Genomic DNA, 23,698 nt, shown 5'->3' with positions numbered 1-23,698 from the left:
TGTGGGTGGATTAATGAGCTTTACAGGAGAGGGAAGCAACTCATTAAATTCATCACAAGGCACAAGGGTAAACTACTTCTATGGCACTTACTCCAAGTTGCAGTTGCTTAAACTTGCAAAGACAAGATTTGCCAGTTATTACCTCACCTTTAGGCGGCTAGTGAAGGTGAGACAAGCTTTAACTAATATGGTGTGTGCTGAAACATGGGATGAAATTAACGCTAATAGAGATGGTGCTAATGCAACCAAGGACACTATTCTTGACATGTACTTTTGGTCACAGGTTAAATATGTTTTGCAATTCACCAAACCAATTTATTACATGATCAAGTTTGGAGATTCAGATCGACCAATAATTGGGGAGGTGTATGAGCAAATGGATAGCATGTTGGGGCAGATTAAAGACATTGTTGAGCCTAGAGATATCACCTTGTACAATTATATTTGTGCAGAGGTGGAAAACCGATGGAAAATGCGAAATGTTCCATTGCATGCATCAGCATATGTTTTGACACCTAAATACTATCATCCATCATGGCTTTCAACACCAGCACCCGAGGGGGAAGCAGGAGAAAACCACAACAAGATCAAGAGGTTCACAAAAAATATATGATTGCATTGAGTAAATTTGTCCCTGATGAGGAGGAGGTTGCCATGGTACGGAAACAGTTGAGCAACTATACGCTTAACATTGGTCCATTTGGGAGCATGCATGCAATTAGAGATCAAGAGACTTTTTCTTCTCTTGAGTGGTGGAACATGCATGGAGGGGCTACTCCACTTCTACAGACTTTGGCATTGCGGGTGCTATCACAGATGGTAAACACTTCTTCTGCAGAGAGGTGTTGGAGATCTTATTCTTTCATCCACAGTGTTAAAAGGAACAGGTTGAGTTTAGACCGGGTAGAGAGCTTGGTTTATGTTCATTACAACTTGCGATTGTTGTCCCATTACTGTGATGATGCAAAGACTAATAAAGACCTTAAGATTTGGGACAAGAATCCAGAGGAGCCCAATTTGGAGGATGGAGTGTTGCAATTAGAGCAATTAGAGGATGCTCTTATCCAGGTATGTCCATTGTGGTATGAATTTAGCTTATAAAGCATTTCTCTAATTCATGTTTTTATTTTTTTTTGTTAACTAGTGGTTTGTTTTTTGTATGAATTTTTTGAGCGATTCCAGGATGATGATGATCGAGTTGAGATGCCACCCCCATCTGGTCCTTGGTTCCTAGGTTCCATGGTTCAACACCAACAGCAAGGGGTTCGTCTTCATCAGTTTCAGTGCCACAACTTCCATAGGCACTATCCTCTTCATTGCCACCACATGGAGGCCCGCCACCACATTCTCTTCGTGGTGGAAGGAGGAGAAGTTAGTAGATATATTCACAATTTACTACTTTTGTCATAGATTAATCATTAGACTTGTAGGCTTGTGAATTTGAACCTTTTTGTCTTGGCGGTGACCAAGTGATCTATTTTGTAAACATTATTATTTGAATTTTGGACATGACAAATGTTGACAGTTGCTCACTCGCTAGATAAATCATAATATGCTCTATGTTTTATGTTTTATAATATGCTTAAATGTTTTATGTTTTATAATATGCTTCAAAATTTGATGATGTTTGTAATTGCTAAAATATAGATGGTTGATGCTCGAATAATTAATCATTGATGTACATACTAGTAACTACAATGGAATCATGGATGCCATATCTATCCTGATTTATGCAAAAATATGCATGTTTTCATGTCTTCTACAACTAATTTGGTATTTGGGAAGTTTGTTTTGAATATAAATGCAAAAAAAATATAAATATATATATATATAGCAGACACTTCGCTTCCTAGATTTTTGGAAAATGGCGCTTCCGCTTCCCTGCTTCCAAAAAAAGTCCCCGTTTCGTCCCCGCTCGTGCAACATTCGCTGGGATATTTCGTGGGGCAAATTGGGGCTGATATCTGTCTCCAACTGAGAGGTACTACTGCCGAGGGCATTCTCTGTTGGGTGAGCCATTTCTGGCACCCAGATTGTATTCTGAAATTGCTTAATAATAAAACCCTCAAATAGTTGCACCAGTTTTCCCACATTAGGTTTTACGGGGACATTAGTCAAAAAATAACAGGGTCACTTGTGTGCTTGTTTTTCCTTCAGTTGATGATCTGTATGTGTTGAGACTGTACTTGTATTTATTTTCAGTATTTACATGGTAAATAACTTGTTAATTAACAGAACAAGTAGGAAAAAATAAATCAGAGAGTACAAGAAGGATTTCTAACTGTTAGACTTAGAAATTCCAACATTCCGTTTAATTGCTTAATGATAAATGTGAATACAATTGAATTTAAATGAATATCATTAGAAGTAATTATCAGTTAAGAAGACCACGAAAAATCAACAATACTATCCATCCACAGAACAGCAAGGGAACAATTACTAAGGTGACAGTGGTGGTTGATCCCATTGTTGCCCTTAACCTAGAAGGCCTAGTAAGGGCTTTGCACTAAATTGCAGATTTTGTGGTAACAAGACCAATGCTTAAAAATTCAGCTCAACAAATAACTCAACAAGCCCAGTATACAAGTGTTTGACTTGGGCTCCACAAAAACTTGGCAATAGAAATCATTCAAAATGATGGTTTTTCTTTTCCTTTTTGACATTTATGTTGGCATCAGTACATTTATCCATTTGCACACAAGTTGGACTCGTCAGGGAGCGAATAAACCACAAGTTATTCATAGGCCAAGGTCTTACCCGCAAGAACTTGCAATCTGACTCACTCTTAACACATTTGATTTGCTGGGAGAAATTGTTACTCAAGACTGAGTATTCCCCTGGACAGCTAAGTTGAGCAGAGTTTGACATGGGAACACTCAGAAGACCCAATGATTTTTCATGGAGAGTTTATCTTTGACAAAACAGCAGCATGGTAGTAAACTTCTAGTTGACTATTTAACCAAAAAGGGTGTTACTATTCCATTCAGAAGACATGCACACAGGATAGGGAAGCCAATCTCTATTTCGACACCATTTGAAACTGGACTTATCCTTTATGGAATGCCTCGAGACAATTCAAAATGTATTTGTATTGTTGAGATGAAGAAAAGAAGAGCTTCAAAGCATTTTTGGAACCTGACATTTATATTGAGTCAATGTTCTATGGCACATGGGCCTTGGATTTTCATTGTTCTTGGATGCTTGTTAGAGTTGAAGTTCTTTATTGGATTTGGAAGAATCATAATGATGTTGTATTTAAATCATCAGTCCCATTGAAAGGCTTTTTATGGTACAAAGGCACACTGACGTGTGCTATCCTATCTGTGCAAATCACATTGCAAGTGTGGAAGTCAAGAATGGCGACAGAGCATCTCCAACAGCTTCTAGATTTTTGCGGTGCAGCTCTCTACACTATAAGAAAGGAGGCTCTTGGCCCCTCTTACCCTTTATTAATGCAAGGAGGCTCTTGGCCCCTCTTAGCCTTGGGTGAGATTAATCTTAATCTAAGTCATTAATGCATAATATACACTTTATTAGACTCAATAGCTAAATATAAGAATTTTTACTTTTTCTACAGAGAATTACAAAATAGAACACGTGTGAAATTCCTATCCGAGCATGATTTCTCAACAGCTTTCACATGGTTTATACCTTAGATGAGGGAGATGTCCAAACTAAGCATGATGACATGTGACATAGCCACCATTGATTGCTCATTATTTTATGTCTTTCTTAACTACTCATTTGGGTTGGTTAGGATGTATTAGTTTTTTATGATCTCCTAGGAAAAATATTGAATCTATAATTGGATATTATTATTTTATGTTGTATGGTTTTGAGTGGTTTTGAGCTTCATCTCTATATAAAAGAGGCTTCCTCCCAATTTTGTAGTGCTTGAATGACTGGTAAACTTTGAAGGTTATTCTTGAAGATCTATTGAAGGCTATTGGAAAGTTTAAGGGTTCATTCTTGTTGATGTGAGGCAAAATGTTTGGAGCTTCACGTAGCTGAATGTTGATGTGGAAAAATACTTTCAAACGACATTGTTTCATGAATTATTTGTGAAGGGTTGCTCTACTCCACTAGGAGAATTTAGGCGTGGTCTTTTCCTCTCTAATTTCTTTGATGTTTTAAGAATGAATGTGTTCTTGTTGCACCTATCATCTTCTAGAGTTGCTCCAAATGTATACTTCGTAGTAAAACACACTCTAAGAAACTTGTCTAAAGATGGATCTCCCTTAGAGCTCTTTCAAGGAAAATTTCAGCATTAATCAACAGCAATATTAGATTGGCTGTAGCATGCCTTTTGCAGCTCTGTTTGACTTAATTACTCATCTTAAACAGCCCTCAAGTCTGTCCTCTTGACCCCATATGCCCAGGTCGGATTTATGCATTAATCTTTTTCTTTCAACCACCCCTAAAACACAAAATCATCATTTATTTTCTGTTCTATTAAATCTAGAATTTACTGTTGAAAATCTACTTAACCAGCTTTACCCTGTTGTCGCCTAAAATATACACCTAAGGCACAATGCTCAGAATAGGGGTTGTCACTCTAATGATAATCCCTATTCACTCTGTTTAGACTCTCCCCTAGCTAAGTCAAGGGGGGTAGTCCCTAAAAGATGAAAACTAAAAGATGGAACTTGTTGAAACAAGAAGTCTAGGAGATTTATAAGCAAGGCAATTATTGTTAGTGTGACTCGATTATGATTAAAGCAAGTGTGAATGTTTATGAGCAATGTGTTTTAAGATGGTTTCAATAAAGATAAATGAGGCAAATATAAGATAAATGTGATAGACCAGTGCCTTAACAATGCTCAATGGTAATTAAGAAACTTGCCAATAGATATCTTAAGTCACCATAATAAAAATGCTGCAGGAAGAGAAAAGGTTAGACAGATGAAATGCAAAACTAAACTAGAATGTTGATGCAAATGATGATGAGATTAGATTGCATCAATGAGATACTATTAGGACAAGGTGCTTCAATGTATAGAGTTAAATCACTTATAACCAAAAGTATGTAATGTTACTTAGAACATAGGATTATAAGCTTTCAATAATGATGCAATGAGGCACTCCAAAGATTACTCAATGAAACAATGACATAAACGACAATAACATCAATTGTCTTGAGTTATAGAAAAAATCCCACAATGCCTTATAGGTGTGTTTATTAAAGATTTTCTTTACTTAATCTAGACAATAGAATTAAGTAAGGATATTATAATGTAAACACAACTTAAAAATGACATATGAGATTGCTAACTAAGAAAATCACTTTAGACTAAAGACAATAGTGTTCAATGATTAGATCTAGGCTACAGATGCGAATGTTTCAATGGGATAAAATCAAATTGCAAGGCTCCAATAAATGAAATATCATAAGATTTATACCAACGTTAAAACACCCATCACTTATATGATCAAGATTTATAACCAAAATTTTGATCACAAATACAAAATTATGTCAATTATTGAAGCAAAACAACAAGTTCCCAATGAAATAACTCAAATTAGGCAATAAGAGATAAAAGCAACTTCAATAGAAATGAACTTAGATCTATTAGCCAAATAAATACATTTCAATATAAATCTAAACTACTTAGATTAATTCAAAGGAAGTGCTTATGTAATGCAAGCTAGATTAACAATGAAACTAAATCCAAAAGGTTAGTGAACTACTCTAATTAATAAAAAAATGTTAGTGCAAAGAAAGGTTCCTTCAAGAGAGAGGAAATAGGGATGCCGAGGGGTGGGACCCCAAGCTTCCTGAAAACAAAATTTATTTTATTAAAAGTACCAAGGAAAACTCCTTTGAACAAAGATGAAGGGCTTTAAACTTTAAGGATGGCTTACAAAACAATAATTTAAAGAGAAAATACCCTCTCCTTAAAATGATATGAAAATTAATAAATTAACCCCTTTTCCAAAGGTGAGGAAAAAACTTTATAATCATTTTATAAATTTTATGATAATGAAAATGTTCCCCAAAGCAAATCAACTTTCTCAAAAGAAAGAAGTATGCTCCAAATAAATTGACGTTAGAGCTCCATGAAAATATGCAATGGATGGAAAAATTTATTTAACAAACAAAAAACAGAACAAAAAATCCCACGTATCAAAATATTTAATCTTTCCAAAGTCGAAATATTTCTCTGAAAACCTAGCCTCTTGGGAAAAGAAATTCTTTGCGCAAAGAGGGAGGGTTGGCCATCAAATGCACACGGTCGAATGAGAAACCATTCACAAAAAATTTAATATCTTCAAGGAATTTTGCTATCTCAATGAGACACGTTCAAGCTGCTTACACCAACAGAAAGGAGTGGCTTTCAGAAGAATTGATTGTTTTGCTCAAAATAAATTCGACCAGAGGTCATCAACAATCTTAAAAGCTCACGGCTTAAGGAGATTAGGCCCTAAAAAAATTGCAATTTAATAGCAAAGCTCTCTAAGTTCAATCTCGAAACCCTGGAAGAAATGCATGGTTAATCTCTACAAAAAATTTAGGGTTCGCGTATCAAAACAATGATTAGCCTCTCAAACCATATTCAACCTACAACCAAAATGTGTTACACTTGCGAATGTTTTGGATCAAGATCTCCAAAAGGAATTCGAGTTTGAAGAGGAGGACCTCCCTCAAACCCTCACAGCTTCTTCCAAAAATGCCCTGGCCTGCAAGAATGAATGTCAAACCCCAACGAAATTTTAAATAAAAAAAATTGCAAAAGTTATGATCCACGAAGTTAATTTTAAAACCTCTAGGCCTCTCTAGGAAATTCACTCTGAGGTTTGTAATGTGAAACCAATGTCAAATACCCCAAAAAAAAATTTGAAATTTGTATCCCTAAACCCTTAAAGATAAATTCGATTCTCTAGCAGGGGGCAACGTTAATATGCTTGCGGCCTTCAAAATAAATTCACAAATTCCTTGATAACCTAGGCTACAAAAGGGAGGAGGTTTGGCCCTTTGAAATAATTCGCTTCTATTCTTATGAGGGTCAGATCCACCAATTTTTCCTTTTCAGATCTGCAAGAAAAGTCCAAGAGAAGATACACAAAATATAGAAAAATTATATACAAATTCAAAATAAGCAAATAAATTTACAATAAAAGGGTAGAAACATATTTACAAATATCTACAAGTGATTTACAAATCTAATCTATGGGTATGAGTAACCTCCGCCCATAGGTCAGATAATATAGCTCTAGAAATAGCAGATATATCCGTGAAAGTACTTGGAAATAGATGAGAGAAATTTTTAAATAGATGATCTTGGTAGAGTAAAGGTCAAGAAACTCCCTTCAATGTGATCTTATGATGAGCCTTTAAGGATCCCACCTTGGGTTCTTAGTTTCTATGTGCCAAGGAGATGGAGATCCAAGCAAAGATTACTCCAAATACTCAGTTCGAGGAGATGAAGATTCAAACAAGAACTTGCTTCAAATGCTCGATACCTGATCAATAAGATTTTCTACACAAAACTTGAAGATTTTGTTAGATCCAATAGGGGTGAGTCACACAGTGAAAAGAAGCTTTAGTGATTCAAACAAGAATCCACTAGATCTAGCAATTCAACAATGTTTTCATCCCAGATATAGGTGCAAACAAGCAACTATAAATCCAAATGGCTATAGAATTTAACAAATTAAAGCACAAAGTAGAAATTTAAAGCACCATCAAATTATATTTACCACAACAAGTTGAAGAGATACACCATAATATCACCCCCAAAGACTTTTATGCTTTATTACTCAAGAAAAAATGTTACAGAGCTTCCAAAGCCAATACATCGTCCAAAGATGTTTTCAATGAGGAGCCTCAGGCTCAATTTATAGAAAAATTGAGAGTTCTAGATCCCCTAACAAGTAGAAAATGGCTAGGTCCAAAGAAGTGCACAATTTTGACTTGATCCTGGAGAATAACGGTTATTTGTTGCCTGATCCATGCCAAAATTAAATCCTATCTCTTGATCTGGAGGAAAAATTCGAATTCCATGATAAAGCCCCTTTTTTCTTGGTCCAAAAAATATTATTTTGAATTTTTTTCCTCAAAAAATCACTTTTGACTTAACCACCTTGGTCCATAAGTTCAATTTTTCTTAAAAAAATGATTTTTTCCTTGATGGAGGACATCAAAAAATTAATTTATTTTGGACCCACGAGTTTTTGAGGAATTTTTCACCTTGGGAATGAGTCTTTCAAATTTAATCTTCCTCGGGAAGGTCACCTTCACCAAAAATTCATTTTTCCACTCGGAAAGAATTTTATTTTCTCTCAATTTTAATTTTTTGACTATTTTTTGGCTAGTTTTTTGTCATTTTTCGGCAGAAAACCAAAAATATAATAAAAAATTGAGGGGAAGGACATAATTTCAACCCTCAAAAGATATCTAAACACAAAGTTGAGATGTAGAGGTTCTAATTATGAGTACTCTACCCCTTCAACTTTTACAAACATTTGATTTTACAATTTACATCCAAATTATTAAATTTCAGACCAGTTGGAAATTTTAAAATAGACATTTAGACTTAACCAAATTCTGCAAGACTCGAGGCATGATTTAGTATGATAATTATACATAGACTCGATACACTAGTACTCACTTAAGACATCATCATCGAGTCCCACCCTAGCTTTGGCGGTATATCACGGAGAAAAACTCTGCTAATTATCTAATTGTTTAAAAACACAGATAATTAGTTGAGGTTAAAAACCCCTTAAGGTGAAACTCTTTGCTGAAAATTCTTAAGCTTACCAAGGTTTGTTACATGGCTTCATAGTCATATTAGAATCATTTTTACAATGGTCACACAGGGCTGCAGAATTTGGGTTTGCATGACTTGACAAACTGCTTAAAGATAATGATGATCTTTGGCTGCTTGACTGCTCGAGCATGATGGGGTGCTCTGAAAAAAAATGTATGCTGCTATAGGGTGGTTGACATGGAGTGGTCAACAGCCCCAAGTCTAAGAACCCTCCAGAGTCATCGTTATCCTTTAGACTTGGTTTCCCTTAGAAATTCTCCCCTTGCGGTAAAGAAGAGCCAGCCTGTAGAGAGTGAAAGTGCTATTAAGGTAACATTCAGTAGCCTTTCAGTAATTACCCCTAGGATTTCACCTGTTGCTAGGGCTTTGCCACCTCAGATGAGGGTTTGAGAGGTAACAAAGAGGATTGCATACAAACTCAAGGGGGATTGGACAATTTAAATAATAAAAAATTGATTGTATTCTTGTTTAGAAAATTCTTCCCTGACAAAAATCCATATGTAAATTCCCATTGTAGTTAATGAATAGAGATCTTTCCTAGTCCATTAATTGTATTTAATGAATAGATATCTTTCCTGATCCATTAATTGCATCATTTCTATTTATTCTCCTGCATTTGTCCAGACCATTTATAGACTCGTGGTTCTTTGAAAGCATGTCCCCTGATTTCTCCTGAGAATCAGATCAAAATCAGCACTGAAAAGCCACTACAAAATCAATCCTACTGAGTTCTCATTCATGGATGATGGTAGTGAATTCATAGTACAAATTTTCTGTGGGTTTCTTTGTACTATGGAAACAGAAATTCAATCAGGGTACAAACCAGCACTGGTCTAAGTTTGCATCCATAAAATTAATTGATGTTAGTGTTGATTTTAGAATTCCATTATTGAAAAGCCACTGCAAAAGTCAGGCATGTGCTGAGTTCTCATCCACAGTAGTGAACTCATAGTACTAACTTTCTTTGGGCTTTCTTTCTACCATGGAAACAATTCAATCTGGGTGCAAATCAACATTGTTCTGAGTTTGCAGCCACAACATTCAACAATGTTACTTCTGATTTTAATGTTCCCTTATTGAAAAGCCACTACAAAAGTCAATCGTGCTGAGGTCTCATTCACAGTAGTGAATTCATAGTACAAACTTTCTTTGGGCTTTCTTTGTACTATGGAAAACAGAATTTCAATCAGAGTGCTCTAGCTTCATTTCCTGTAAAATGGCATATTAGGTACATAGGCATGACAAAGGATAATGTAGTCAACCATATTAAGGTAAGCTATTAAATCAGGTATGATGCTGCTTCTGCTTTTACAAGTATGTACATCCAATTAGGTTTTTTTCACAAACAAAAGAAATCACAGATTTTGACATCCTAATTCTAAAAAGAATTTTTTATAATAACAAGCAATATGCCGTATCAAGTGTATCACTCATGTCCACAAAAATGTGACTATCTTTTCAACAATAATATTAGAAACCCAAAAATGGAAACCCTGTCTTCATGAAAACCACTCACCTTTGCCACATTATCAATCTGATCCAGTAAAGAAATAATATGGCGCAACGTAACAGAGCGATACCAAAGTTGATGCAGTTGCTTGTTTCGAGAACCAAGGAGTTTCTTTGCCTCTCCCAATTCACTTTTCAACCCAGCAATGCTTTCAGCAGACTCGCTGAATAACCGCAGAATCTGTGTAACCATGTGATATTACATCGTCATTACAAAGAGACCTTACAAAAACTCTGGGAAAAAACAGGCAATGATATCATGTGCCACAGTACATAAAACACAACTAAAACTCATATTGATAAAAGGCTCATTTGCATATACTAATAAGCTGACTAAAATGACTGCATTTTCAAGATTCGTTATTCAATGGGGGGAAGTGGGTGAGGAGATTTTTGTGTGTGGGGAGATCTCAAGAATGCTCCATTACACCCAATCTCCAACGAGATTTGTGCATATTTTTGTGGTTAAGGATGGTTAAATCTTGCCTGTTTGCAGCATTTGCCAACTGCTAGATATTTAAGCATGTTTAGCTCTGTACATTGTTATTTGGAACATCATTGAGTTCTTCGTGAATGTATTCTGCTGCCTAAATGTTCCTTGAAAATCATTTCTGGCAGAGTTGCATTTTTCTTGGAAAATTTCCTCATAAGTTTCCATGGTTTTGGCATCAGTTCAAAGGCCGCAGAAGTCAGCAGATGTGCATTTTCCACTGACATTTGTTTCATACCAGAGGCATGGTTTCAGTATCTGTCTTTTGCTTTGATTGGGCCGTAGGCCTTTGGAAGTCCACTGTTTGTAGCGGCTGCTGTGATTTCAACACTGTAGCTTGCAGAAGAGTGTTAGGATTTGGCTATCTATGCTTTGCACAAGGCGCTTCATGTACAATGTTTAAGCACATGCAAGCATTAGTCTTCCCTGGGAGCACCTGGGAGTGAGAAACCTTGGATCATTCCCATGCAACACCCGCTGTGCCACTTCAAAATATAGGGGAGGCTGTTGATGTTATTAGCTCAGACAGGTGCTTCTACATAGGCTCGGTGTCTAGCATGCAGAAGATGTCAGATTTCCTCTTACGTGCTTGATTGAGAGGAGTCAATGATTGTTATGATTTCTTTCCTATGTTTAGCTTAGGAAAAGCACATTAATTATTTAATTAACTAATGTTGACTATTAAGCCAAGTTTCGAATGATAAACAATTAAAATATTTAAGTGACTTAGATCTAATCTCTACTATTGATCTCAAGTGAGGCTTAGGATGTAATCCTAGCCATTGATCACTTAGGAGATTAGGGTTAGGGATTTGGCTTACTGAAATTATAAAATAAGCCTAACGGATGGGTGAAAGATACATTGTGATTGAGATAGCAATTTTCTCAAGAAGTGAGAGACTCGAGGACTGAAGAGAAGGGAAAGTGTGCAGCAAGGGAATTTCAGGAGCAAAATTCGTGAAGGCTAAGTTATTGGAGATAGAGGCTGAATTTTGGAGCAGGCCAAAGCTGTGGAGAGAGGCAGAGTTACCAGCCAGGTTTGCAGAGAGGAAGGGAGGCAGAGTTTCCCAATGCGCAGGGGCCATACAGGTGCCAGGGCCGAGTATTTTCCAGGGAAGCCGAATTTCTCTAGAGGCTAAATTTTCCAGTGAGCCTAAATCCAAGTTCAAAGTGTGCTGAAATTTATGTGTATTCTCTGTGGGTCAAAGCTCTAATTTTCCAGATTTAATAAAGTGAACAAAGATTTGTTTGGGCAGAATTTTTTGTTGGTCCTATGGTTGATTTTCCTATTTTCAAATGATCAAAGATGAGCAAATGATGAGTGCTCCTCCTATTTTAGTCGTTGGGCCTCCAATTCCCCATGTGGGTCCCATCCATCGATTTCCCTCTATCTCTTCCCTCCAAGAAAGTGTACTAGCCAAGGGGAGCATATTCCTCTTTGGGGTGGCCCCCACCATCCACTATCAAATCGATTTTTCCCCTTCTTCCTATGTTGGAGCCTTCTTTCACCTCAAAATTGCAAGTGGGGCCCCTCAACCCACTTTGCCTAAGTTGCTATCCAAAAATTAGCAAAATTGGTCAAAATTGATATTTCACTTAGCAACCTTGCTAAGTGGGAATATCATAGTCCTCCCCGCCAAGATGTTGCTTGTCCCCAAGCAATTGCAAAGCCGGATGCAGTAAAATCTGCTCAGCTTCCCCGCTAGCATCCTCTTCTGGCAGGCTCCTCCATTTGATCAAGAACTCCTTGATGACTTTGCTCCTCAATCTCCTCTCCTTGCTCTCCAAAATAGCCTCAGGCTCCAAAACTAGATGCCCATCATCATCCAGCGGGGGCAACTCCATGGTGGTTGTCACATGTTGTCCTAGTACCTTCTTGAGGCACAAAACGTGGAAGACGTTATGCACCTTGCTCCCAGGCGGAAGCTCTAACTCGTATGCCACCTCACCAACCCTCCTGGTCACCCGGTATGGGCCATAAAAGCATGGTTGTAGCTTCTTGGCCCCCTTTTGTTTCAGCGTGGACTGTCTGTAAGGCTGAAGGCGCAAGAAGACTAGATCCCCCACCTCAAAGTGTCTCTCAACCCTGTGCCTGTCTACATACATCTTCTGTTGGTTTTGGGATGTCTGCAAATTATCTTTGAGAGCCTTAAGAATGCTCTAACTCTCTTGTATCCAATTTTTGACCCTTGGGGCCTATTGCACTCAAATTGTAAAAGTTCCAGGGAAGCAGAAGTACAATTTTTTCAACAAGGATCGGATCACATATCAGCAACTTGTGTATCATACTCATCCCATTCTGCAAGTTATATATTGTAAATGATCTTGGTAAAACCATGAGTCTATGTAACAACCTAGGTAAGCCTATAATTTGATGACGAATTCCATCCTAGGAGGTTTTTTAACCTCACTGATTACCTGTGTTTTTCGACACGGCTAATCAGAAGAGTTTTTTCCCTCCAGCTTAAACCCCCAAAGCTAAGGTGAAATTTATTGTCGAATTATTAGGTGAGTCCTAGTGTTTTAGTCAAGTCTGATGTAAAAGTGGTTTGGGAATAATTTAAGCTAATTGGCTAAATTATTTTATTACAAATCACTTGGTTTACTAGATCATATTGAGTCGCAGATGGGTTATGTGCCTTGAGGGTCTAAGACGAATGTGTATTCCCTCTTTGAGTCTTTAAAAGAAAAATCATATGTATTAGAGAGTTGGAAAAATAATTAATCCCTCATGTATAAATTAATTAATTTTTCTGGCAAAATAAAATTAAATCCTAAGCCAAAAAATTAATTAATTAGAGTCAAAATTAAATTGTCTAGGAAAATAAATTCTCCAAATGGAAAAATTCGTGGGTCTTGAAAAAATCAATTTTTAAAGGTCCTCCACCAAGAGAATATTGTCTTTTTCAAGAAAATTTGGACCCTTGGACTTTGGTGGTTAAGTCAAAGTCAAATTTTTGAGGAAATTAGCTCTAAATAATTAATTTTGAGCTAATTAAAATGGAATTAAATGATAAATTCGAAAATTCCTCAAAAATAAGAAATCAAGGGCCAAGATTAAAAGATCTTGAAGTATTTATCAACAGCCAAGATTATTTTGACAAGGATCAAAGAAACTAGCCGTTATTTTTCCATTTGGAGGATTTATCTATAAATTAGAGAGTCATTTGAGTCTCTAGTCATCTTGATCTCTGTGAAAAATCAGAACCCCGATTCCTATTGCAACAACTGGAAATAATTCTCCTAATTGTTAATTAAATTTAACAGTTTATTTACAGTGAGCTACAACAAATACTGAATCAATCACACTGCAACCTACACAAATAGACTACGGAAGAAATAAACACTAGAAGAAATACTAGCACACACACATAAAATGACAGTTATTTTTGGACCAATGTTCCCGGAAAAAGCCAACTCAGGAAAACCATTGCAACAGCTGAGGGTTTTAATATTAAGCAGCAGTGAAATAATCTGAGTACAACTGGATGCCGAAATTGGCAATCCTATAGAGAAAAACTGACAAGAAAAATCTAGTGAGGGATTTCCTCACTCCACCGGCAAATTCCCGGTACCACTTTCCTTCAAAAATTCAGCTTTCTGAGGCATTGCGTCAGCCTCTGGGCTGCTCTGCATAGTTGGTTGGACGACTTGCCTTTTGCTAGATTCTAATGAAGTCATTTTGCCTTTTGCTGACCAAAAAGACACTTCTCCGGCACTCCTTCCCGGCGTCTGGAACTGAAAACATCAATCTTCCTCAGCAAATTGACTTTGCCTCTAGAGGCTATTGCGCTGCTCTGCATCATCCTCTTTGTGGCTTCTCTACCTCTCTGCAAATGCACTCACCAGATCAGGAAATCTTCCTTCAACTTCACTGTCCCTACCCCTCACTCACTGCTTCAATTTCTTTGGCTCTCTCTCCAGCAACTGACTGCTACTACTCAGGAAATCGATCTGCCAAGCAATCAAACTGCTCAAGTGATTTCTCCAAGCCCCATCGACTTCTTCTTATAATCCTCTGTTGAAGCTTCAACAGCCAATATTAGATCTTAATCAATGGCTAAGATTAACTTGAAGTCGACTAGTGTGAGTTTCTAGAACATTCACACCATAACTTAATTAATTTTGATTAATTAGTCATATTCCCTAAGTTTAGACTTAGTAAATATTTAAAAACTAGTTAATAATCTATTTGTTACACTTCTAGGCGGAATTTCCATAAATGTTTATGGGTTTTGGAGATCTCATGTATTCTAGGCTCTCCACTGTATTTCAAGGCTAGAACACATCTGATGCTACAAAAACTAACACTCTTCCTTAGCAAGGAATGTGTTCTAGTGTTGTTGCTCTCTGTAGCAACATCATGTTTCTGCATCATCTCCTGTCACATTGCTGCCCACCAACTATGCGCAACTCTAATATGTGTTGCATCTGTGTTGTTGTTGACCCTGTTGAATTGTTGCCAACACTGCATCTACACTGCAACTCCCTCTTCATCTGTTGTTGTTGCAACTACAACATCTGCAATTGAAAAGCATACTAAATATTGAATCAATTGTGATCAGTATAATGCATCTGTCACCTGAGTCTCTGACTGTTGCTAGTATCTACGTTGTCACTAAAGAATCTGCGTTGTCGCTAACTCTGCACTGTGCCAACTGCACTGATGCCAACTCTTGACTACACTCCCCAGCATCTGACTGCAACTAGACTCTGCATCTGTCACTCTGAAATCTGACTGCATCTACTGTCATTGATCCATCTTGCTACTGAATATTACGAGATCCTGTAGCAAGGTACTGATTCAAGAGGTGGATCTCCTCAAGAATCCTGCCCATTTGTAGCACTCTGAGGCTACAGCACCAAGTCACCCCACTTGACTCCTAGGGGTATGTCAGCAAACATGGGGAAGTCCTCCTCCAACCTAGAGGAAAGTCTATCAATCTCTATTGATGTTGCCTGTTGGTCCTGCTTCTCCTCCTTGTCCTTCTTTCTAAGAGGACATTGGGTGTTGTAGTGACCAAGCTCACCATATCTGAAGCACTTGACCTTTGACATGTCCTTCTTCTTTCTCTGCTCCCCCTGTCCCTGACCAGGACCCTTTGATGTGAGGGCCACATTCCCCTCCTCCTTCACCTGCTTCTGTTTGTTGTTGCTGCCATTGATGGAGCTCTTCAATAGAGCTCGTCTCAACTCCTCCTACTGCAAATCGGCCCACATTTTGTCCCAACTTGGCAAGGTTTCTCTGCCCAAGATACTTTGGACAAATACCTGCCACTCCTCTGAGACACTGTTGAGTGCCAATCGTACTAGCTCTGTGGGTTGAGGCATTGCCCCAACAACTAACAATTGGTCCCGGATCTCCTAAATCTTGGTGAGGAAGGGGTCTATGCTTTCCCCTTTCTGCATCCTGGTGCATCTCAGCTTCTCCTCCAAGTACATCTTCCGCTACTCGGAAGTGCCTTGGTATAGCGTGGAAAGTGTATCCCACATCTCCTTGGTTGTTCCCTTGGCCACTATGTGTGATACAACATGATCTCGAACACCATCTAGGATCAATCTCTTTGCCCTCGCCATCTCCTTTCGATATTCCTACATCCGTGGAGGTAGCTACCACTACATCAATATATGGCTTCAGGCCATATTCATCTAGAAGGAAGGACATCCTTGCCTTCGAGGTGACATAGTTGGAAGCATTGTCCAACCTGTCATGATCTCGTAGTCCAGCAATGGCCATCTCAGATGATGTCTAAAATCTCATCTTCCCTTTCTGCTCAGCTGCTACTACTCGATCGTCGCTCAGTTGATGTTACTTGGTCGTTGTTGTTACTCGATCACTGTTGCTACTTGGTCGCTACTGTTACTCGGCCACTGTTGCTACTTGGCCGCTATTGCTACTCAGTCGTTGTTGTTACTCGGTCGTCGCTGCTACTCGACCACTGCTGCTACTTTGCAAGGGAATTCGAACCTTTTAAGACGAGAAGTTCACTAAGGAAAATTTTCCCTCTCAATGTGTACTCTTCCTCCTCCCGACGCTAGTTCTGCTCTAGCAACTGCTGCAAAACTGTTGTGCCCAGCTAGCGATCTGCTTTGCGAAAAATATTGGTTGTTCCCTTTGCCTCTGCAAACCCTCAATCTGGAAAGATCGAATTTTTTTGTCCCTCTCAGAAAAATCGATTTCTCCTCCATAATTCGTCTTCTTGGCCAAGGTAACTGTGTTGCCTCTAAGGTTTCGAACCACTGCCTCTCAATGAACAGCGAAACTCCTTCTTCGCTACTAAGCACTCTCGCTGCTCATATGTGCCTCTGATACCATGTGAAAATTGGAACCCCGATCCCTATTGCAACAACTACAAATTATTATTCTAATTGTTAATTAAATTTAACAATTTATTCACTGAGTTACAGCAAATACTAAATCAATCACACTGCAACCTACACAAATAAACTACAGAAGAAATACTAGCACACACACATAAAATGACACAATTATTTTTGGACCAATGTCCTTTGAAAATCCTAACTCAGGAAAACCAGTGCAGGAGTTGAGGGTTTTAATATTAAGCAGCAGTGAAATAATTTGAGTACAATTGGATGCTGAAACTGGCAATCTTGGAGAGACAAATTGGCAAAAAAAATCTAGTGAGGAATTTCCTCACCCCACAGGCAAATTCCCGGCACCACTTTCCTTCAGAAATTCAACCTTCTAAGGCACTACGTCAGCCTCTACGCTGCTTTGCATCGTTGGCTGGATGGCTTGCCTTCTGTTCGATTCTGATGAAGTCGTTCTGCCTTCTGCTGACCAGAAAGACACTTCTTCAGCACTCTGGGACTCCTTCCTGACGTCTAGAACTAAAAACATCAATCTTCATCAGCAAATTGACTTTGCCTCTAAAGGCTACTGCATTGCTCTGCGTCAGCATCTCTGTGGCTTCTCTGCAAATGCACTCACCGAATCAGGAAATCTTCCTCCGACTTCATTGTCCTTGCCCCTCTCTCACAACTTCGATTTCTCTGGCTCTCTCTCCAGCAACTAACTGTTGCTACTCAGTAAATCGATCTACCAAGAAATCGAACTACTCAAGTGATTTCTCCAAGCCCCATCGACTTCTTCTTATAACCCTCCGTTGAAACTTCAATGGCCAAGATTAGATCTTAATCAATGGCTAGGATTAACTTGTAGTTGATCTGTGTAAGTTTCTAGAACATCCACACAATAACTTAATTAATTTTGATTAATTAGTCATATTCCCTAAGTTTAGACTTAGGAAATACCTAAAATCTCGTTAATAATCTAACTGAAATACTTCTAGGGGAAATTTCCATAAACGATTTAGGGTTTTGAAGATCTCATGTATTCTAGTGTCTCCACAAAATTTCAATGCTAGAACACATCCGATGCTACAAAAACTAACAATCTTTGGCTAGAATTGTTGTTGAAGCATTGTGTAAACTATTGTCCCACTGGGAACAATTTTTTCTATCATAATAAAAGACTCTGGGGTGCAATTCAAGGTGTTTTTGCTTATTGATTTGTGGTATGTGCTGACTACGGGCATCTCTATGTTATGTTGAATATTGGTAAGATCTGTTTTTCATTAGAAGGACATAAAATCATGCTATTGATAGTTTTGGGCTAATCTTAGGTGGTTTGATTCCCCATGTGATCTAACGGATTAGTTTTTGAGATAAATACATAGTGTTTGCAGGTACTTCAATCCTTGGCCTCAAAGTTCACAATCTTGGGCAAGAACCACCGTTGTTTGGATCTCTAGTTTTTATATGGTGGATTTAATCTTCGCTTGGGCTATAGTGAATCATTAATTTTTCTGAAGCATTTTAGTCATTCTTTCAAGTAAAAAATTTAAACAAAAAAAAATCTCTAAATCCATTTCAAAACCCATTATATATTTTGTAAATTATAATTGTAATTTATTTTTTCTAACTTGGGTTGGGGTTTTAGATCTATTTGTTATATTTTGGTTTTGAGTGTTTTTATTTTCATTTTTTGCAGGTTGTGTCAACGGATCATGTGAGAGAAGAGCTAGATCTAGGCCCTTGAGGGTAAAATCTAGTCTCTAGACAATTTTGCAAGGCCATTTACTAAAGATTTGACGGCAAAATTTTTATCTGGAAATTTTCGAGACACGAGTTTTCAATTTTTGGCCTCATTTTGCCATTTCAGCCCCCAATCTATCATTTCATCCATTTTATCCCCACAAATTGGTTTTCGTTAGCCTTGTTCTCCAATTCTTGGCCTCTTTTCCTCCAAAATTGACCTGAAAACCTAAGTTGAAGTTTTAAGGCTAAATAATTGGCAGTTTTGCAGGATTAAGGTCCCAAAATTCATATATAGCTAGCAGCAAGGTAATTCCAAAATTTCAATGATTTTCAACAGTGGGATCTTGAAGGCCTTGGGCCTAGGGTTTGATCTCTAAACCCTTATTTTTTTGCAATTTTATTACAGCAAGCAAAACACAAATAATTAGGCCCTAAAATCAAATTCTATATGGTCAAAATTGTTTAGAATTGCAAAATTTTCATTTTCACAATTTTTTGTCACTTGGGCATCTCTAATTTGACCTAGATCTGACATTTTAACTTGCTGGAAATTTCTGCATAACTGTAAAAATTAGATCTGAACATTTCTGAATCACATCCTAATTAAAGTCTAAAAAATCTGAATTTTCTTTTTTTTCGTCAAACTTACTATTTTTAGACATTGTGGGGATTATTTGTAGTATTTCTAGTTTGTTGATTTGTCATTAATAAATTGTTGTCATAAACTTATCAGTTCTAAAAATTGTTGAATCAAACTCTCCTAAAGTCCTCAAATTGGAAATTTTCAAGTTTTAGTATATTTGTCATTTCTAGAAATATTGGCTATCTATTTCTGGGAATTTTATCTTGCTGATTTGTCACCATTTCACTGCTGAAATAAGTATATCAAATCTGAAATTTTCTTAGTCCAGCCCTAAAAAAAATCCTAAAAATTGATTTTTCTTCAAGTTTGGCAATTTTTTACTATTTTTGGGCATTGGTGCTGACATCAATATTTGTTGATCTGTGGGTTAACTTACTGCTACAAATTATACTTTAGATCTGAAATTTCACTGAAAGATATATCTTGAGAAAGCTAACATACATATTTTCTAAGTTCGCATATTTTCGTAATCTTGGTTTAGCATTTTCTTACTACTACTATAACATTGACCAAGACTGAATTTTCTGAATATTTATTGTTGAGATACATCTGAAATTGGCTAATCTCTTTGATATCATAGCTTGGCATAACATCTTGCGTTAATTGGTGAATTGGTTACTTGAAGTTTACACGTATATCTCTTGAAGCTTATATTGTTTAAGATTGCATCATAACATTGTTAAGTACTCTTAAGATAAATCTCACATAAGTACTTAAGTAATCTAACCAATCTTAATCCAAGATAGCAATCACTAATAATCTATTGCATAAGCATCTCACATAGTTAGTCAATCATTCGAGCAGCGGGTGTCCATTCAATCATTTGGTTTCAATTCATAAGAAGCAAGAATTTGTGACTCCATTAAGGCACTGGTCTCATAATAGAAAATCTAATTTAATCATAATCTTGCTAATTCCAGCCAAGTGGCTAGCCCACTCATCTGTGTCTCCCAGGTAAGTTGATTTATCAACTTACTTTCCTTCGCCTCATTCCATAGGGACTACCCCCCATAGCCTGCTATTGGGAGACAACTAAAACAGAGTGGGCGGGGATTAGAGTGACAGCCCCCGTCCTGAGCATTGTCGCGGTGCTTGTACAATCCGGGCAACAATAGGGCCCGATTGTCTCCAAAACCAATGTTAGTGAAAGATAAAGCATCATATCCATATAAAGCACAGAAAGGTGACATACCGATGGACATGTGATAGGTAGTATTGTAGCAATACTTCCCCAAGTGTAGCCATCTCACCCATTCTCGTTGTTGCCCTGTCACATAGTTCCGCAAATAACACTCCAACCATTTGTTAACAATCTTGGTCTACCCATCGATCTGGGGGTGATAGCTGGCGCTAGGCATAAGCTCTATGCCCACCAACCTAAAGAGCTCCTGCCAAAAAGCTCCCATGAAGCGGTTGTCCCAGTCACTCACTATGGTCTTGGGAAGACCATGCAACCGGAAAACCTCCTTGAAGAACAACTCTGCAACCTGAGAAGTAGAGTACCTGACAGGGATAGCTTAGAAATGTGCATACTTCGACAACCTGTCCACCACCACATAGATGCAATCATGGCTCTATGCCATGGGAAGGCTTGTGATGAAATCCATCGAGATGCTCTCCCACTTCCCCTCCGGAATAGGGAGTGGTTGCAATAACCCTCGCACTCCTATACATGCATCAACGCATCTCCATTGAGGAGAAGCGCTCCATGATTGTCCTGTAAGTCTTCAGGAACCCCTGGTATCCTGACAATGGCGAATCATGGGTTGTGTGGAGGATTTTCTCCCTCAACTGTGAATCAAGAACTAAATAGATATGCCCCTTGTAATAAATAACATTTTCCATCATGCGATAGTGCTCATCCCCGTAGGTACCCTCCAAGATCTCACATGCCTGACGATCTTTGAAGTACTCCATCAGTAGTTGTGCTTTCCAATCATGGCAAATGCTCATGAGGGAAAACGTCGCAGGCATCCGCCACCACGTTGTGCTTGCCCTTGACATACTCTATGTCAAAATCATAGACCCGGATCCTGCTAACCCACTTCTGTTGTCTATCGTTGAGGCCCTTCTGCCCCAAAAAATGGCGAAGACTATTGTGATCAGTGTTCACTCTAAACCTGTTGCCCACCAAGTATTGTCGAAATTTGGCCAAGGCATGCATAATGGCCAACATCTCCTTATCATAAATTGAGTACAAACTCTAGTGTGGAAGGAGCTTCTAGCTCTCAAAAGCAATGGGATGTCCACCCTGTGACAGTACTGCTCCCACGCCTTCACCCGATGCGTCACACTCCAATGTGAACGGTTGGGTGAAATCAGGAAGTGCCAATACCGGGCAACTACTCATCACCTCCTTGAGGTGCTCAAATGTTGCTTGTGCCCTGTCTATCCATGCGAAGGCCCCCTTCTTGGTCAAATCAGTGAGGGGAGCTGCTAATTGTGAGAAGCCCTTCACGAACTTCCTATAATAAGTGTTAGGATATTCCGACACATAGGATATAGTTAAGTTCAACTTGGTCTAGTATAGAGTTAGGTATAGAGTTAGGTAAAGTGTCTTTCTTTACCGTTGTACATTTTGTAACTTACAATCCGACGGTCACGATATGTAGTGATCCGACGGTTCACTCTCACCTCGGTATTACCGACACTTGATCCGTGGCTTGACACCCGATTGGTCCATGAGTTCTATTTAAAGCGCATGGAGGGTCATTGTTCGGGTAATCCGTGCATGAGAGAAGCTTATGTAAATTTCCATTCTTTGATTAATAAGTTGCCTGTAGTACCCACGTTGGGACAGGCCGTGGACTGTTTCCCTCTTTGAGGGTTTTAACCACGTCAAAAATACTGGTGTATTGATTTGAGATCTGGTTGTGAGCGGTGTCCTTTTGGTGTTCTTTCTGAGGAACTTACCCTATAAATTCCTACATGGTATCAGAGCTATTTGAGGGCCGCGTCCGTTGGTGATCCAAATTTGAAGCCGGTAGAACTGCATGCAGCTGTCGTTTCCTAGATCTGTTCTTTCTGACTGCTTTCGGGCCGAGAGGACTGCTCTGTTGCGTTCGGAGCATCTGTTCCAGTGAGGAACCCCTTTCGTTTCACGCGAAAAGGTTTCCGGTAGCCCTAGCTGCGTCATTTTTCAAATCGGGAGGTATACAGTGTTTTTTGCAGTTTACTGTTATTTTCTCTCTGCTTATTTCGGTTTCGGTTTATTTAGCTTTTTTTTTTAACCGGATCTATACCTTTCATTTCTGCGTATGCTCTTTGCCCTGCGACTCTGTGCGATCTGGGCAAATCAGAAACAGAAAGGAAGGATTTTTCTCATGCGTATGCTCTTTTCCCTGCACCTTAGTGTGATCTCGGAAAATCAGAAACATTGAGAAAAATATTTAGTTTTTCGGCTAAAGCTAACTTTGAGATTTTTTTTTTAAATTTCTAGTTTTTTGGCTAAAGCTAACTTCGAGCCGCAAGGTTCGTTTTTTTTTGCATATTCGTGTTGGGTTTTGTGTTTTGTGTTTTGTAGGGAAAAAGAGCTTTCTCAAGGCAAGCACGCAAACCAAGGCCCCCCCCCCCCCCCCCCTCTCTCTCTCTCTCAAATTTTTTGTATAGATCAATTGGTTCAAAGCTATTTTAAGAGAGTAGAGGTCTTGGGTTCAAGTCTCCATTTTGTGGGGGCGGATTTTTTTCATTCGCGCACTTTGCCGGCAACGTCAACAATTTTTTTTTCAAAAAGCCATAACTTCTTCATCCGGAAGCCTTTTTCAGAGCCGTTTTTTTTAAAACCGCCTATTTTTTCGAGATCTATCCATTGGAACACTTACTTTCAGCATCTTCAGCTTCAGTTTTTTTTTAAAAATGGAAAGTCCATGCCAAGTCATTCTTGACAGCACTAACTACTTCCAATGGGTAGCCTACATGGAAGATTTACTTAGAAGTAAAGGTCTCTTCAGAATAGCCACAGACCAAGAGAAGAAACCAAAAGATGAAGACAAGGCTGCAAAATGGGAAAATAGACAAGATCAAGCACGTGGTTTGATAGGGATGTCTATTTCTCCTGATCTTAGATTCCACATTGCAGAACTTGAGACTCCTCATGAAGCATTAGAAAAACTCGCTAAAGTTTTTGGGATTAAAAATGAAATTAGAGCCCATCAACTTGAAAATGAGTTGCTTACTTTGGATCCTAATAATTTTTCTTGCATTGAAGATTTCTTGTCCAAATTC

General features: G+C 38.3%; 1 protein-coding gene across 1 annotated transcript in view; it reads right to left on the bottom strand.

The window, feature by feature from the left end:
• Positions 1 to 23,698, bottom strand: part of SEC8 (subunit of exocyst complex 8) — a 438,983-nt gene that overhangs the window by 375,859 nt on the left and 39,426 nt on the right. Inside the window, exon 3 of the mRNA XM_089379035.1 lies at positions 10,288 to 10,461. Coding sequence (XP_089235161.1) covers positions 10,288 to 10,461 — 174 coding nt within the window. The remainder of the gene's footprint in view (positions 1 to 10,287; positions 10,462 to 23,698) is intronic.

Source organism: Pinus tabuliformis, chromosome J, assembly GCF_031772625.1.
Source record: "Pinus tabuliformis cultivar Carrire ecotype Pingquan chromosome J, CPIR1, whole genome shotgun sequence".
NCBI classification, from domain to species: Eukaryota; Viridiplantae; Streptophyta; class Pinopsida; order Pinales; family Pinaceae; genus Pinus; species Pinus tabuliformis.
This window is presented reverse-complemented; position numbering and strand designations above follow the sequence as displayed.